We start from the raw sequence: 16,708 nt of genomic DNA, 5'->3' as shown, positions 1-16,708 counted from the left end.
AAAAAAAAAAAAAAAAAAAAAAAAAAAAAAAAGAGAACTCAAGCCCTCCATAAGAACACTAAGTGACCTTCACCACAAAGCCCGTTTCAGCCATCACGATTTGAAGTAAATACTAGATGAGTGTGCTTCTTCAGCTCTAAAGCTTAGGGTTAAGGCAAAAGAATCAGGAGGCCTAAGGATGACACAGAGGCTTCTGTTTTAGTCCTGAAAACTAGGTTACTCTTACTGGAGCTGCGCTTTCCTCCTAACCGGATCCAACAAGGCCTCAAAGGAGTAAAGGCTCTGGTCTGTCAGTGGTTAATCACTTCCTGCTGGAAGTTCCGTGGCCCAAGTGAGTCAGGATTCCCTAGCATGTTCTGCATACCTGACATTTTAGTGTGCTCAGCAGCTGTTGTTCCTTTTCGCTGACTGACTCCTCCAGCTGCTTTTCTGTCATTTGGCATTGCTGCAGCTGGCTGAGAAGGTACAACACCTAAGGAAAGAGATAGCACACTGGGGGATATCAAAGGAGCAGGGGGAAGGGTGTTCTCGAGCACAAGCACTGGCCCATGGAACTTTTTTGTGAGTTAAAGATAAAGAATGTCTTTTCTTTTCATGGTCCAAAGTAATTAACCCAGGAAAGGTGTTTCTTGGTGTGTTAACCTTAGAATTTGAGCCAGTGGTTAAGAGCCATTTAGACAAGTCACTTCTGTTTCGGGTTACTTACTTGCAAAATGTGGAAAAGACCACATAAACTTTTGAAGGAAGCTTCATTGGGTCACTAGTGCCTGTTTATTTTTTTTTTTCAGATAGTGACAGGGTCTCAATATAGTCCAGAATGGCTCTGAACATGAGACGATTCTTCTGCCTTAGCTTTCCAGAGTGCTAGGATTACAGGCGTCAGCACCATGTCAGGCAGATTCTACCACTTTTAAAAACTGAACAGCCAAAGGCAGGGTGGCCCACATCTCCCTGTAACTTCTTGTCTTGTTCAGTTACCTTTTCTTGGTGCTGTTGCTCCACTTTGACCAGCTCTCCTTTTAACTCTCCCTCTATCTTAGCAAAATGATTTTTCTCCTCATACAACATCTTCTGCACTTCAATACAGCTGGCCTTGCTCTGATTCAGGCTGCTTTCAAGTTTGCTCACTTGGATTTTGGAGGAGACCAGCTGAAAAGAATAAGAGAAAGGCATTGCATTTGCAGAATAATCGATCTTCACCCATTCATTGGGCAGCTTTCTTGAAACAGTTTGAGAAAAGTGCTTCCAAGAAAGTCTAAATCTATTCTCATTTCCCCCCATGTCATATGGATTCTAATAGTGAACTGAAGTAATACTATTGGCTTTAAATTTTTTACTTTGGATGTATATGAGTATTTTCTGCATGTATATCTGTATATGATATGTCTGGTGACTGCAGAGACCTAAAGAGGGATGTCAGACCACCAAGAACTAGAGTTACAATGGTTGTGAGCCACCACATGAGTGCTAGGAATCAAACGTAGGTTCACTGAACCATCTCTCCAGCCCTCTAAAAGGACTGTTTTATTCCTAGCCGTAAGTCGATATTTATGCAAAGACAGGGTAGAAGCCACAGCTAGGTCATTTATCTGTTGCTCTATTTCAAGGCAAGAATAAACCTAACATGGACAGTATCTGACAATTCCAAAATTCTGAAACTTTAAGTAGATCTTAAATTTTAAAGAGGAATTCACAGGACGCAGCTTATTAGCCAATTCTGTGTCAGAATCTCTGCTTACATGTTAGAACTCGTAGACACGATTGCTGAAATTGTAGATCTTTCTAGATATACCTCTTTAGGCAAGACTGGCATCCTGTACTGGCCTACTTTTATTCTTACTACCAGCCTAGATAATGAGTAGTATTCCTAAGACTAGTCAGGATTCCTTAGCAGAATAAATCTGCTAGCCCAAGACAAAAATGTATAAAGCATAGCAATGCAGAAACCTGTGGATTTGGGAAACATATTGCTTGAGTGATAACTTTGATTCATCTTCTGACACTTTATGATGAACTTATACACCTTTAATCTTAGCACTCTGGAGGCAGAGGCAGTCAAATCTCTGGGAATTAGAGGCCAGCCTGGTCTACAGAGTGAGTTCTAGGACAACAAAGCCTACACAGAGATACCCTGTCTCAATAAAAACGAAAAATAAAATAAAATAAAAAAGAAACAAACAAAAACCAAAAAAAAAAAATCAATTTTCCTTAAAATAAATCTATATATATCAAAAACGATTAAGTTTTCTCCTCAAGATGGTCTTAAGTTTTTAAATACATACCTCATACATGTTTTTCAAAGTAGTACAATACTTTATGCTTAACCAGTGACTTCTTATGGGTTCTTTCTAGTAACAAACAATCAATAGCTCACATAAATGTATACTTGATATATGTCAGGCATGATGAGTATCAATTTCTGATATCGTTCTAAGTAATTGGCTTGGATTTACTACTAACCACTGCTTACTCATGAAAGGCTTTATTTAGTGTTGGGATCATTGGGGTTTCTACCATGAAAAGTAGCTACAGCACTAAGAAAGTGTCCCTTTAGCACTAAGAAGTGTCATACTTCGAGCTCCCTAGCTAGCTCCCCTAGAGCTGTTGCTAAGAAGAATGGTTTTACCTCTCCAACTAAATACTTTATGGCACATTTGGCTTCGAGAATTGTGGCAATATTCTCCCAGCGTTGTTTCGGCTGGTCTTCACTTTCAGCATCCAGGAGCTTTTGCTGTAGGTCTGCAATCTGTGCACTCCTTCAAGGGAGAGAAGAGTGAGATTTACTGTCATCAGCCTCAACAGCAAAGAGAAAGGAAGGAGCTCTGAGTAGAAAATGAAAAGAATTTTATGTATGGAATGATCAGTTGCAAAATAAGCCACCTGATTCGAATCTTATGTGCTATTTCTAAACCTGTAACAAAAGGAGCCCCAAGGAAATATCCGAATGGCTTTAATTTGTTAAATATTGGTTGAAATAAATGGTACATATACATTGAAACTTAGAAAAAAATTCCACCTTTTACTTATTTCTTTGTGTGTGTGTGTGTGTGTGTGTGTGTATATATACATATATATATATATAGTTGAGCACATCATAGTGTGTGAAGTTTCTGTTAGTCCTTTGTCTCCTTGTTATCTCAATTATTTTGTTTAAAGCCAGGTGTCTCTATACTGTATTGTATTTGTGCTGAGGCCTGCCTTCCTAGCATAGCTGTAGCCATTTTGTTCCATGCCCACCAGCTATTTCATATTGTTGCTGTAATATGCCTGCCAGTCATTGATGCAGAAAAATAACTTGACTCAGAGTCGGGTCATGTTGACCGCATACTGTTATGTTCTGTATTATGAGGTTTGTTATTCTTAAGAAATTTTACAAGTATAAGCTTCAGGTAGGACCCATCAAATTAAGGGTCAGTATGAACTGTTCTGTCTAAAATGGCTTGAGTCAGGGCCAGCTACCAGCAGCACTTCTAGCACCTGCATATGAGCTCACTGTGTTTTTTATGGTTTTAGCCTTTATAAGCTGGCCCTGAGAAATGTCCAGGGTGCAGCTTTTAGCTCTTGAGCCTGTGCTATTGCCCCAGCCAATCAGTCTTTAGGTGTATGTTCAATAAACCATCCTTGTCTGACTGGGATTGGTGTTTATATGGTTTGTGGGGCAACTTCTGGACCCCAACAGTCTGATTTTTTTTATTTTATTATTTTTATTTTTTCAAGACAGAGTTTCTCTGTGTAGCCCTGGCTGTCCTGGAACTTGCTCGGTAGACCAGGATGGCCTCCAACTCAGAAACCCACCTGCCTCTACCTCCTGAGTGCTGGGATTAAAGGTGTGTGCCACCACTGCCTGGCTCATTTTTTTTTTTTTTTTTTTTTTTTTTTTTTAGTTCCTCATATATTCTAGTTTTTAACCTTCTGTCAGATGTGTAGCTGGCAAAGATTTTTTTCTACTATTGGCTGCCTCTTCACTGGAATGATGGTGTCCTTTAACATACAAAAACTCTTATTTTTTATTTCATGAGGTTCTATTTGTCAATTGTCAAAAGCAGGTGCTTCCTGAGTCCTATTCAGAACGCTCTTCCAGTGTCTCGAAGTTGAAATGTGTTCATTCTTTTCTCCTCTATTGAATTATGGTATCAGGGTTTTGAGCTATTTGGAGTTGTTTTTGTACAACAAGAGAGAGGATCTAGTTTCATTCTTCTACATGTAGCTAAGCCATTTGAACTATACCATTTGTTGAAGTTAAGATGCTGCCTTTGCTGCAATGAATACTGTTGGTCCCTTTGTTAAAAAGTTTCTAAAGATCCCCAACTTCATTTTACATTGTACGGTAGGAAGAATGGCACTTACTTCATCCAGCATCATAGTGACAGTCTGGCACAATAGATCTAATCTGTATAGCACAACATAACTTCGAACACACAGGTTCAAAACACTGTTACGCTCTTTGGGTTTTTTTTTTCCCTATAAAAATCTTTTGAAAATGAAGGAAACTCTTGAGAGACTGGATTGATGGTGCCTATTTGGATTCCAGGCATAACATTCTGTGTTTCAGATATAGCCTCATTACCTGAGCTCCAATTCAGTCTCTAGGCTTTCAATCTGCTTTGCAATAGAATCCTCTGCTCCTGAATCTTGACCATGTACTTCATCTGGTGAAAATGTGCGCCTCTGCAAAGATAGTGGGCAATAAGGTGGGCTTTAAAAGGAAAGAATCCTTCAATGCAGTGAGGATTTGCTGGAAATTCTGTGTGGATATTGATAGCATTTTCCCATGACACTTACTCGGAGTTTAGGAGGTGGATTCTCTCCAGACTCTCTTTTCTCTTTGAGTTGTGCCACATCCTGAGCAAGGATCTTTCTCTCTTCAAGAAGGCCATTCAGATGCCTTTTGGCTTCCTCAGTACTGACCATAACCTCGATTTCATTTCCAAGCCAATTCTAGAAGAGAAATCAGTGATGTGTGAGCTGGGGATGAGGACTACATGGGCTAGACCCAGTTGAACTTAACTTCATTTGGACCAGAGCCTATGAAAGCAGAAGTGAGATTTTTATGTGTGTCTATGTCGCTAAAACCATTCCCTCTATAAGAACAGTTATCAACAGTATTCCCAGTCACAGAGGCTTTGTATAGCAGATCTTTCTCTAGCTATCCTATTACTATTTATTGTTTCCTATAATATTTGGGTTTTTTTTGCCATTCACTAGTCATGACATGTTTAAAGTAGATGGTGAGTGAGGGGCTAGAGCGATGGCTCTGGAGTTAAGGGCACATACTACTCTTCCAGAGGATCCAAGTTTGGTTCCCAGTACTTATGTCAGGTGGTTCATAAGTACCTGTAACTTGAGCTCCTGGGGATCTAATGCCTCTGGCCTCCCTCAAACATCTGCACTCATGTGCAAACAGCCACATGCATACACATTAAATATAATGAAATAAAATAAAGTATAAATAAATAAAGTAGATGGAAGGGCTTTTAAAAAGAAAATATAATTATCTTCACTTTTTAGAAAGAGTAACTTTGAAGGCTGGATATAGCTTACTAGTAAGAGTAGATGCTCACGTTCAAAATGCTATAAATGTAACCCCCAATACGAAAAAGGGAAAAGGAAAACAAACAAACCAAACCAAACCAAACAGCTAAATAACCAATCAACTAACCAACAGACAAACCACAATTTCGAGTTGGAGAAAGTTCTCAAAAGAAAAAGACCTGTGCAAACTCAAATCAGACAAAATTCTAGGGGGTAGAAAGTGGGGTTAAAGTCCTGGTGCTCACTGAGGAGCTATGGACAGCTGTCAAGGGATGATGAGTTAGTATGCTTTAGCTCCTGGTAGGTAGATCACACTCCTATGGATGGCCACACAGCAGAATATTTGGGCAGCACAAGTTGGGCTGGTGGGGTTCAAATAAAAACAAGGACATGAAGTTGGTTGGGTAGCGAGTTGGAGGTGGATCTGATGGGAGATGGCAGAGGAAAGGTGCATATGATCCAAATACATTATACAAAATTCTCAAGGTATTAGTAAAGACATCCAGATAAACAACCACCACCAAGTCCCAGTAATTATTCCTTAGACTATTTAGGCTGATGACGAGGCTGTAGTATACTAATTAGTTAGTGATAAAAAGAAAGCTGGAGTGGCCAAATTTGTATCAGATAAGTAGAATTCCTACTTAAGAATACTACCATGGACAAAAGGGCCCATGTCATGAGGGAGAAAATAATTCTCAACACAAAGCACCCAATCTGTGGAACAATTATTAAGCCAACAAAGATAACCAAAGCAACACTTTGCTATCTATGAGAAACACACTTTAAAAATAAATGCCTAATAAACTAAAATTCAGAGGGTGTAAAATCACCATGCTGACACTAATCAAAGAGAGCTGGAGTGATGACATCACTAGTAGAGGTAGATAAAGGCAGGCATGATGGTGCATACCTATATTGTAACGCTCAGGAGGCTAAAGTAGAGCACCTTGGCAGTGAGGTAAATCGGAACCTCAAAAATTCTGACTCAAAAAGCAAGACAAGGGGCTGGAGACCCAGTTCAGTGGAGGACTCAGGGTCGGGTCCCAGCATCCACAGAGTGGCTCACAACTATCTGTAAATCTAGTTCCATTAGACCCAAGGCTCCCTTCTGGTACAATGGGGTGCACATAAGCAAATGTAGGCAAACACTCAAACACATAAAGTCAAGAACTTAAAAAAGTAAAATGAAACCAATAAAAAAAGAACAGGCAGATTTTAGAATATTACCAAGCATAAGGAAGTTAATTTCATAAAAATGAGGAAGCCAATTAATTCTATCTCTTTTCTTTCCATCAAGACAAAGTCTTAATACACAGCCCTAGCAGGCTTGGAACATGCTATGTAGAACAGGCTGAACCCAAATTTGGTATGATTCTCCTGCCTCTGTCTCCCAAGTCTCTCATGTCTGTAATCCCAAGATACCAGAGCTCCCATGTGGCGCCTGTTCCACAAGGGGCAGCAACATTGCTCCATATTGTGCTTTGAAGCAGAAGTCAGCATTATTTTTTGATATTGTGTTATGTGTTGACATCCCATCATATGCACAAGATACCTATTGTATCTCATGCTTACACATTTTGTTTTTCATTTTCAGTATTGTATTTAATAAATTACATTAGATCTTAATCATTTAGTAGACTTTTTTGTTCAATTTTGGGTAATGTGTGTTAGCATACTTAAGGTATACAAGGCCAAACTGTGCATTTTCAACTTTAAATATAGGTGTTTTGGGATGGGGCCTCATTATAAGCTGAGAAGCACCCATACATAAAGTAATAAAAAAAAATGCCACTGTAGTTTTCTTGTAATGGCTTTATCTGGTTTTGGCATCAAGGTAACACAGGCATCCTTATAAGTTGAGCAGCAAAAGTAGTCCTTCCAATTCTGTTGTCTAAGACTTTTCATGGAACTAATATGATTTCTTGCTTAAAATTTTGGCAGAATTTGGGACAGGCATGGTGGTACATACCTTTAATACTAACACTTGGGAGGCAGAAGTAGGCTAATCTCTGTAAGTTCAAGGCCAGCCAGGTCTACATAGTGACTTCTAGGACAGCCAGACCCACATAGTAACACACTATCTCAATATCCACCCCTCCCTCCCCATTTCTTCATATATAACTAATTTAAGTCTACCCTCTACTTCCTCCCCTATTCAACTTAAAAAACTGATCTCAGGAGAGAGGTGATTCAGTGGATAAAGCACTTGCTACAGAACCATGAACAATAGATTGTAGTTCCCCAGCACCTGTGAAAAGTAAGGGATGAGGATATGGTGACCTGCGCTTGGTTCCAGCATTTGGGAGGCAGAGACAGGGCACTCAGGGCTAACTGAATATCAGGGCTAGATTAGTTGAAATTGTTAATTCTGAGTTCAGTGAGAAATCAATTGGCAGAGTGTGAGGAAGACACCCAACATTAACCTTTGACCTCTACTAGGTTCATACCTACCAACACACTGCACACACATGTGCAAATATGCATATGTATATATCAAACACAAAATTGATTTCAAGTTGTTCAGGTTGTACCATGTTTCTTCTTCAGTAAACTTCAGTCATTTGTATGTTTCAGGGAAGTTGTTCATTTCAGTTAAAATCTCAAATTTATTGCCATAAATGCATTCTACCACATTCCCTTTTTAACCATATATACAAACAGCGATACAGTTTATGAAATTTCTGTGAATTATACTTTGTTTTTTTACTTTTTCTTGATCAGGAAAGCCAGGGGCTTATGAAAAAAACAACTCGTTTCTTACATACAGATGGTTATCATGAAGAGTTGATGTTTATGTATATTTTACCATAAAAAGTTTTAGTTAAACGTAATTCTTTTTGAAATAGGGTGCTACTATGCAGCCCATTTTATTATGATCCTTCTGCTTTAGTCTCCAAAGTTCTAGGGCCTATCAAAATTAATAATAACTTAAAAAAGCTAGAACAAAACTGAGTACAGTCACCAACTACCACACCCAGCTAGTACTTTTAAATTATATTAGTTTTCCCAGAGAAACAGAACCAATATATACAAAAGATTTATGAAGCTAAATGGCTCACATGGTTATGAAGGTCAAAAGAATCCAGGCCACCAGTATCACAGTTCAGTCTAAGTCTGATAGCTTCAAAACCAGGAAACTGATTGTGTAACTCTTGGTCACAGGCAAAGGCTTAAGACTCTGGGAGTGTTGATATAAGTCCCGGAGTCCAAAGACCAAAGTGCTTGACGCTCTCATATCCCAGCTCCAGGAAGGACAGGACTCCTCATAAAAAGCAAGCATCAATACACTGAATGATATCAATTAAAACCCTGTGAAGGGTTGCTGCAAGTTAGAGACTAGCCAGCCTGGGCAAAGACTGAATTAACAAGCCATAGAAGATCCATACAGTGGAATATGACTCAGGGAAACAGAGATACAAATAAAGCACAAACTATTCATACAAACAACACAGTTTTGTTCTAGCATGTACTTCTGACAGAGGTACCATGATTAAAAATACACTGAATGATATCAATTAAAACCCTGTGAAGGGTATGGTAGTGCATGTCTGGAATCCTGGAACTTGAGTGTGAAAGATTTTTACACAAGGGCGGTGGTGATGCACGCCTTTAATCCCAGCGCTTGGGAGGCAGAGGCAGGCGGATTTCTGAGTTCGAGGCCAGCCTGGTCTACAGAGTGAGTTCCAGGATAGCCAAGGCTACACAGAGAAACCCTGTCTTGAAAAAACAAACAAACAAACAAACAAACAGATTTACACAATCTGAAGAGAAACTGGAGTATAACTCTAGCACTTGGGAGGTAGAGGCAGGAAGACCAAAGGTTCAAGGTCATGCACAGCTACACAGTGAATTTGAGGCTACCTAGGAATACACAAGGCCTGTCCAACAAAGAAAAGTAAGGAGCTAGCTTTGGTATTCAAAAGATTATATTTAAAAATGAAAAAACAAGGGGCTGGTGAGATGGCTCAGCAGGTAAGAGCACTGACTGCTTTACCAAAGGTCCTGAGTTCAAATCCCAGCTACCACATGGTGGCTCACAACCATCCGTAATGAGATCTGACGCCCTCTTCTGGTGCGTCTGAAGACAGCTACAGTGTACTTAAATATGTAACAATAAATAAATAAATCTTTAAAAAAATGAAAAAACAAAACAAACAAACAAACCAAAGTCACAGCCTAAGAAAAAAATAATTGTAAAACACAGGGTCGTCTGTTGGATATATTTCCAAGTTATAGAAATAATTCAAATTTTATAAAAAGTACAAGCCAATCAAAAGAAAATATTTGGATACTTCATACAATAAAACACACACACACACACACACACACACACACACACAAGCAGGCTGCGTGTGATGGTGCACGCCTTTATTCCCAGCGCTCAGGAGGCAGACACAGGTGTATCTCTGTGGGTTTGAGGCCAGCCTGATTTACATAGTGAGCTCTAGGATAGTCAGGACTACACAGAGAGACCCTGTCTCGAAACAAACAAAAAGCCAAAGAAACAAAAAACAAAAAGCAAGTAAAATAAAACATACATGGTTTCCACAAGAACTTGTTATGTGAATATTCAGCACAGTATCTGTAATAGCCCAAATTTGGACTCATCATTTCTCTGCTCAGCTTTACAAATGCTGGGAGGGTCACGGGTATGCTACCATACCAGGCCAGAAAGCACAACTGATGAGTCTATATGCACTCATTACAAAGTTACTTTTCCCACTGCTTTGACTACCTCCCCACCCCCAAACCAATTTAAGGACTGGTTCATTGTTTTTCACAGTTTGATGGTACACAGCTCCCCAAGGCAGGAGTAGGAGGTGAGTGGTCACACTGTGCTGAAAGTCAGAAAGCAGAGAGGAATACTCACAATCAGCTTCCTTTCTTTTTATTCAGTCTAAAACCCCACTCCATGGTATGGTGTGACCCAACATTTCATCAAACTGTTTACTTTAAATACAAACCATTCACTGTATGTCAATTACACCAGAATAAAATAGAACTGAGCTATGATAGGCAGGGATACAAAGAATTCTCTACTCTTTATTTTTTTTTATCCTAAATTTTTAAATTATTATTTTCTCATTTATTTATTTATTCATTCATTCATTCATTCATTCACGTTATATCCTGATCTCAGGCCCCCTCTCTTCCCAGTCTCTCCCCAACATGGCCCTTCTCCCATCACTCCTCTCCTTCAGCTCTGAGAAGGGGGAGGTCTTTCCTGGGTATGAACACACCCTGGCACTTCAAGTCATTGCAGAACTAGGCACACCCTCTCCCACTGAAGCCAGACAAGGCATCCCAGTTAGGGGACCAGGATCCATAGGCAGCTGTTCTTTGACAGCAGTTTGGAAAGTAAGGACCTTCCGCTTCCGTATTTTCTTTTAAATCAGAAGAAAGTTATTTCCTATTCTCAGTGCATGTAAGAGAAATGGCAGTTCAAGGTGTTCATACCTTCACTCGAGCTGCAATGCCTTCCATTCCACGGCTCTGAGTCTCTTTCCGTTTTTCTGCAACCTCCTTTTGCTTTTGGAGAGCATCTTTAAGACGCTTGTTGGCAGCTGCTGCCTAAATACAATAGGCGAGTGGTTATGCTGAAGAACATTTTAATTTGTAGCATCTCAGCAAACAAATTCTAGGTTTCAATTCCTAAAGGAATCAGATTTTAAGTTACCATGGACGTGATAATGAATGAATAGCTACTCTTTCAGAATGTGCAAGAGGATAGGTATATTTAAAGGGAATCCTGCAGGCTAAAACAGTCTGAGAATGTCATGTATTGCTAGTAGTCTGTTTTGTTTTTGAGTAGAAAAAAGCCATATTAGAAAGAAAAATTCACATTTGAATGATACAGTTTTCAACCCAGGTTTTATTTGTTCACAGGCCATACTAGATAAAAAGAGATCAAGATTTTGGACTTACTCAGCTTGCATGGTGGTGCATGCTCATAATCCCAGCACTTAGGAGGTAGAGTCAGAAGGACAAGGTGTTTAAGGCCAGCCTTAGCTATGTAATGAGTTCAATGACAGCCTGGATTATACAAGTTCTGGTTTCAGAAAAAAACAAGAACAAACCCACTAACAAAACCAACCAGGGAAATCGATTCATGAATTTTGCTAGCCAATATTTACGTCCCCTGTTTCATAAAACACTTTGTGAGCATGTTTAACTATGAAGATGACAGTGCGTGTGGCCCAGCAGACTGGCTTTTCTTACCTACCTCCTCAGTTTTACGTCTGAGCACATTAGACTGTTTCTGGAAGTTTCTTTCAAGTTTGAGCAGCTCGTATTGCCTTTTACGATCCTGATAACAACAACAACAAATCAGATCTTAACTGATATTCAGGTAACTAAAATAAATCCTCAAACCAAGAAGCCTTCCCAGATGTTCTTTATATTTAAGGCTTAGTACAATTCTATGAGTTGCCTTTATCTTCTTTTATCAGAATTAGGAAATTATAGAAACTAGGTTTGCATATACATAAAGATCCTTGTCTTCCTCAGCTTATTGTTCTGTGGCCAAATTCTTTCTTTCTCAGACTTGAGTCAATTATAAATATTACTGTAGAATATGAGATCTGAAAGGAACCAAAGATCATCCCATGAACAGCCTTGTCCACATAGGTTGTTATTGACAGAGTTACAACTCAGGTCTACTACTCTTCTCCTTAACTGTATGAGTTGATTGGCCATAAAACCTAGTGATTGGGAAAAAGGAGAACACAACCAGACACCTAAAATTAGGACACCTCCAGTGAAAGGAGCTTCTCGTTTCTGAACAAGTCTAGCATACTATGTATATATCCTCTCTGTTCAGTGATGAAAAAATCAAGATGGTGAAACACGAGGGGATATCACTTGCTTCAAACAATCTCATGCCTTTAATCCCAGCACTTGGGAGGCAGAGGCAGGTGGATTTCTGAGTTCGAGGCCAGCTTGGTGTACAGAGTGAGTTCCAGGACAGCCTGGGATACACAGAGAAACCCTGTTTTGGAACAAACAAACAAACAAAACAAACAAACAATCACACACTGATTTATTGGCCCCTTCCCTATCTTCCTAATCCATTAAGCTTTCAGGTTCTACTTGTTGCTTACCAATCTGGATGACATGGTTGGCCATTTTAGTCATATATTTTCTAGCGTGTATACAAGAACTCTTAGGAGATGGCCAACACAGTTGAACTCAAGGGTATTTTTGGAGACTTTTTCTCTCATACTATTTTCTTACTGCTTTTTCCCTTATATATATTATAGTTTCAAATTCTGTGTTTTTAAGAGTTTGTGTATATGTGTGTTTCTGTGTACATATTTCTTGTACTTAAAGAAATTATTCTGGTTTGTTTTATCTGCCTGTTTGTTGCCTAAAAAGAGAGAGAGAGAAGGCATGGAGTTGGTGATTATTGCATGAAAAAATTTTTTCAATTAAAAAAAAAGAGTTGAACATGCTGATCCCTTGGTGGCAACTAAATGTGGGCCCGAGGTGCACTGGTTTTAAGTTCATCTTTTGAAATTATTTGATCCTGAAAATTATGTTTGAAAATGGAATGAAGGTTTGAATGATCCTGCATCCACAACAAATTAAAAGAACTGATTTAAAAAGGAGCTCTTAGTTTCAGCAGTGGGGATTGTAGCTTAGTGGCAGAATGCTTGCCACCAAGCACGAAGTCTTAGGCTTAATTCTGAGACGCAGGGAAAAGAAGGCGGCTATTCATTTTAGTCAACGAATGTGATATTTGTATAATAGGTATGGCACTAAGTTCTGGGATATAGATGTGAAGAGGACCTGGCTAGTATTCCCACAGACAGAAACTGTAAGCAAATACAAACAACATGTAACTATAACAGAGTACAATAGAATTGTAGAATTGTGGTTAATCCTATTTTAACAGGATGTGTGTTAGTATGAGGCCCATGGAATTAAATAGCTAGGAGACTGAACTAGTAGAGAGACACAAGCAAAGCAACACACTCACCACCACGAAGCTGCCTGGAAGCGATGGTAGTGCTTCTAGTTGTCCTTACATTGTACTTGGAATTACTTCCCACTGCTGGCCTGAAAACTCTTGCCTATTTAACCCAGTTCTTTGTTATTTTTATTGTCCTTACTTTTGACAATTTTCAGTATCATTAGCACTCCCAATACCCCTTACTGGGCATCTTCATTCCTTTTTAGTCTTAAAAAGTTCACTGCTCTTTCATTCTGTGTGGAATAAAGGGATTCTCTTTATATTTATTTATAACAAAAATAAAGATTCTTGGCAATTCAGCATATCCACTATTGTAAAGGGTTAACTTAGTACTTTACAGACAAGCCCTCTTCTCTTGTAGCTGCTTTTACTGAGATAATTAATGCACGATACCACTTAATCACCTAATGTATGATTCATGGTGTTTGGCACATTCATAGAGTTGATGTAAAAACTAATACTACAATCCAAGTGTTGCCACATTTTCATTTCCATAGAAAGAAATCTCATGTTCTTTACCTATGACACTACAACCCTATCATGGTACCTACTATTTTCTGCCTATTAATATGCCAATTCTGGGCATTCCCTATATTAATATATCATTATGTTAATGGCTTCTTTCACCTAGCACAATGTTTTCAAGGTTAGTCCATGTGGCAGTATATGCCAGTACTAAATTTCTTTTCATGGTCATAATATTGTACTCTATACATATTTTCATTTTTCCACTTACTCGCTGATATACTCAAGTTTGCCCCCACATTTTTGGCTAATATCACTTATGTCCTATGAATATAACACATACAAGTTTTATACGAGCATGCCTTTAGACCTTTTCAGTAGACAGAACTAGGAGTGGTATCACTGGATCATACATTACCTCTGCATTATTTATCCTGTCAACTTTGTCACAGCAGCTATACTATTTTGCCATCCTACCAGCAAACACATGATGTTTCTGGATTCTTGCCAACCCTTATCTTTTCTTTTCACAATAATTATCTTTGTGGGTGTAAAATGGTATGTCACCGTGGTTTCCATGTGCATTTTCCTGGTGGCAAATGACACAGTACCTTTTGTGAACTATATTGCTTTGTTCATCTTATAACTAGATTATGCTTATTGAGAACTTACAAGATCCTTGCCATTTTTATGACTTATGAATACTTTCTACCATTTTGTGTACTATGTTCAAGCTGGTATTATTTACAGTGCAGTGTTTGTCTAATATAATATTTCTTTGACAATGCTTTAGGTATCCCATTAAAAATAAAAAAACCTTTTACCTAATCAAAACTCACAAAGACTAATACTTATGCTTTCTTCTAAGAGATTTGTAGTTTTAGCTCTCATAAATATTTAAATTTTATTATTTATTTATTTTGTATATGTGTGTGAGTGCATAGTGTGGAGATCATAGGGGAACTTGTGGGAGTCAGTTCTCTCCTACTCTGTGGTTCCCAGTGAACAAACTCAGGCTTATGGCAAGTTTCTTTCACTGTTGCGAGATATTTGGGCTATCTCACTTGTTTACAAACAGATTTTTAAATGGTTTGATTTAATTTTATATATGTTATGAGGCACATCCCAACTTTAGTACATGATTATCTAGTTGACTCGGCATTGTATGATGGAAAGACTATTCTTTGTGTATACTGTGTATATGCAAATGAATTTGTGTGAGGATGTGTGAGCATATAGATGTGTGCATATGCAGGTGGAGGTGAGCCTTAAAGTACTATTTCTTAGGACCAATCTATCTTGCTTTTGAGGTACGGTCTCTCACTGGGACCTGTGGCTTATAGAACAGCTCAGGCTGGTTGGGTATTGAGCACCTCCCCATTGAAAAGACTTCATTGAAATTTCTTCATTGAATTACCTTGGCACCATTGCTAAAAATCAATTGGATCACCAGGTCTGGTGTCACATGCCTGTAATTCCATAATTACCCAGGGGTTAGGATAAGGCAAGTAACAGGCCAGTCTGTACAACTCAGTGAGATCAGAGTTGGAAAAAAGAAGAAAATATATTAAAAAGAAAACATGGAATAGGAAGTGGGGGTCTGGGAGGACTTAGGTAAAGAAATAAGATGTAAATACACTGTAGTCATATACAAAATTTCTAATGAATAAATCTTAAAAATTAGAAACTAAATTTTAAAAAAAGTAAAAGCAGGGGTGAGGATACAGTTCAGTAGTAGAACTTAATATGGGCAAGGCTCCAAGTTCAATCCCCGATGCTGACCCTCCAATAATACAACTGACTGCAAAGCGCATGGGTTTCGGATTTTCAATCCTAAGCATCTGATGTGTCTATGTTTACATATAACAGTCATATTTCTTTCTGATTGGTCTTACATTTCCATCTGAATTTTAGGATTTCAGCTTGTGAATTTCTGTGAAAAAGTCAAGATGACTTTTGTTTTTCCCTAATGCTTCTGACTGACCCTGGGGCCTCACACATGCTAGGCAAGCATTTTATCATTGAAATTTGGACTATGATTGCATTGAATCTGCAAAATACATCTCAGGGATTGTCTATATTTAGAATATCAGATATTTCTGCCCATGAATATGATATATCTTTCTTTTAGTTGTTTTTTATTAATTCAATATTTTGTAGTCTTCAGAGTGAAAATTGGAAAGTTCTTTTGCTAATTATTCCTAAGTATTCATAGTGGTGCTATTTCAAAATGGATGCTTTTCTTATTTTTATACATACAGAAATACAAGTTTTCTGTGTTAAATGCCTGTTTGTTTGTTTATTGTACATACATGTTCACTTGTATGAATTTGGGTGTACCATGTCCATGCGTAAGCCTGAGAAGCCCAGAAGGCGGCATTGGGTTTCTTGGAAGTGGAGTCACAGGCAGTTGTAAGTTGTTCTGTAGGTGCTGGACACTGAACCTGGGTCCTCTTCAAGAGCAGTAAGCGCTTGCTCAGCTTCAGTCACCTCTCCATCCCCACAACTTCCTTTCTTATATCGACTATGTACCCTGCAGCTTTGCTGAACTGATGCCTTAGCAGAAATATTTTACTATACCTGCTAGAAGGTTTTGTATATTTGAACTTGTCTGCAAACAACTTTCCAGGCTAGTACCAATGGGAGAATGTTTAATAGAAGGATGAGAACAATCCACAAACCACAAGAAACTCAAGAAGAAGGAAGACCAAAATGTGGACACTTTATTCCTTCTTA

The 16,708-nt window shown here is 38.6% G+C and overlaps 1 protein-coding gene across 1 annotated transcript in view; it reads right to left on the bottom strand.

Annotated features, from left to right (window-relative positions):
* Positions 1 to 16,708, bottom strand: part of Kif4a (kinesin family member 4A) — a 99,485-nt gene that overhangs the window by 11,003 nt on the left and 71,774 nt on the right. The window contains exons 17-23 of the mRNA XM_031368811.1: positions 11,759 to 11,842; positions 10,993 to 11,106; positions 4,783 to 4,938; positions 4,568 to 4,668; positions 2,627 to 2,756; positions 979 to 1,149; positions 365 to 472 (exon numbers count right to left, since the gene is read on the bottom strand). Coding sequence (XP_031224671.1) covers positions 365 to 472; positions 979 to 1,149; positions 2,627 to 2,756; positions 4,568 to 4,668; positions 4,783 to 4,938; positions 10,993 to 11,106; positions 11,759 to 11,842 — 864 coding nt within the window. The remainder of the gene's footprint in view (positions 1 to 364; positions 473 to 978; positions 1,150 to 2,626; positions 2,757 to 4,567; positions 4,669 to 4,782; positions 4,939 to 10,992; positions 11,107 to 11,758; positions 11,843 to 16,708) is intronic.

The sequence above is a fragment of the Mastomys coucha genome, chromosome X (genome assembly GCF_008632895.1).
Source record: "Mastomys coucha isolate ucsf_1 chromosome X, UCSF_Mcou_1, whole genome shotgun sequence".
Lineage (NCBI taxonomy): Eukaryota > Metazoa > Chordata > Mammalia > Rodentia > Muridae > Mastomys > Mastomys coucha.
This window is presented reverse-complemented; position numbering and strand designations above follow the sequence as displayed.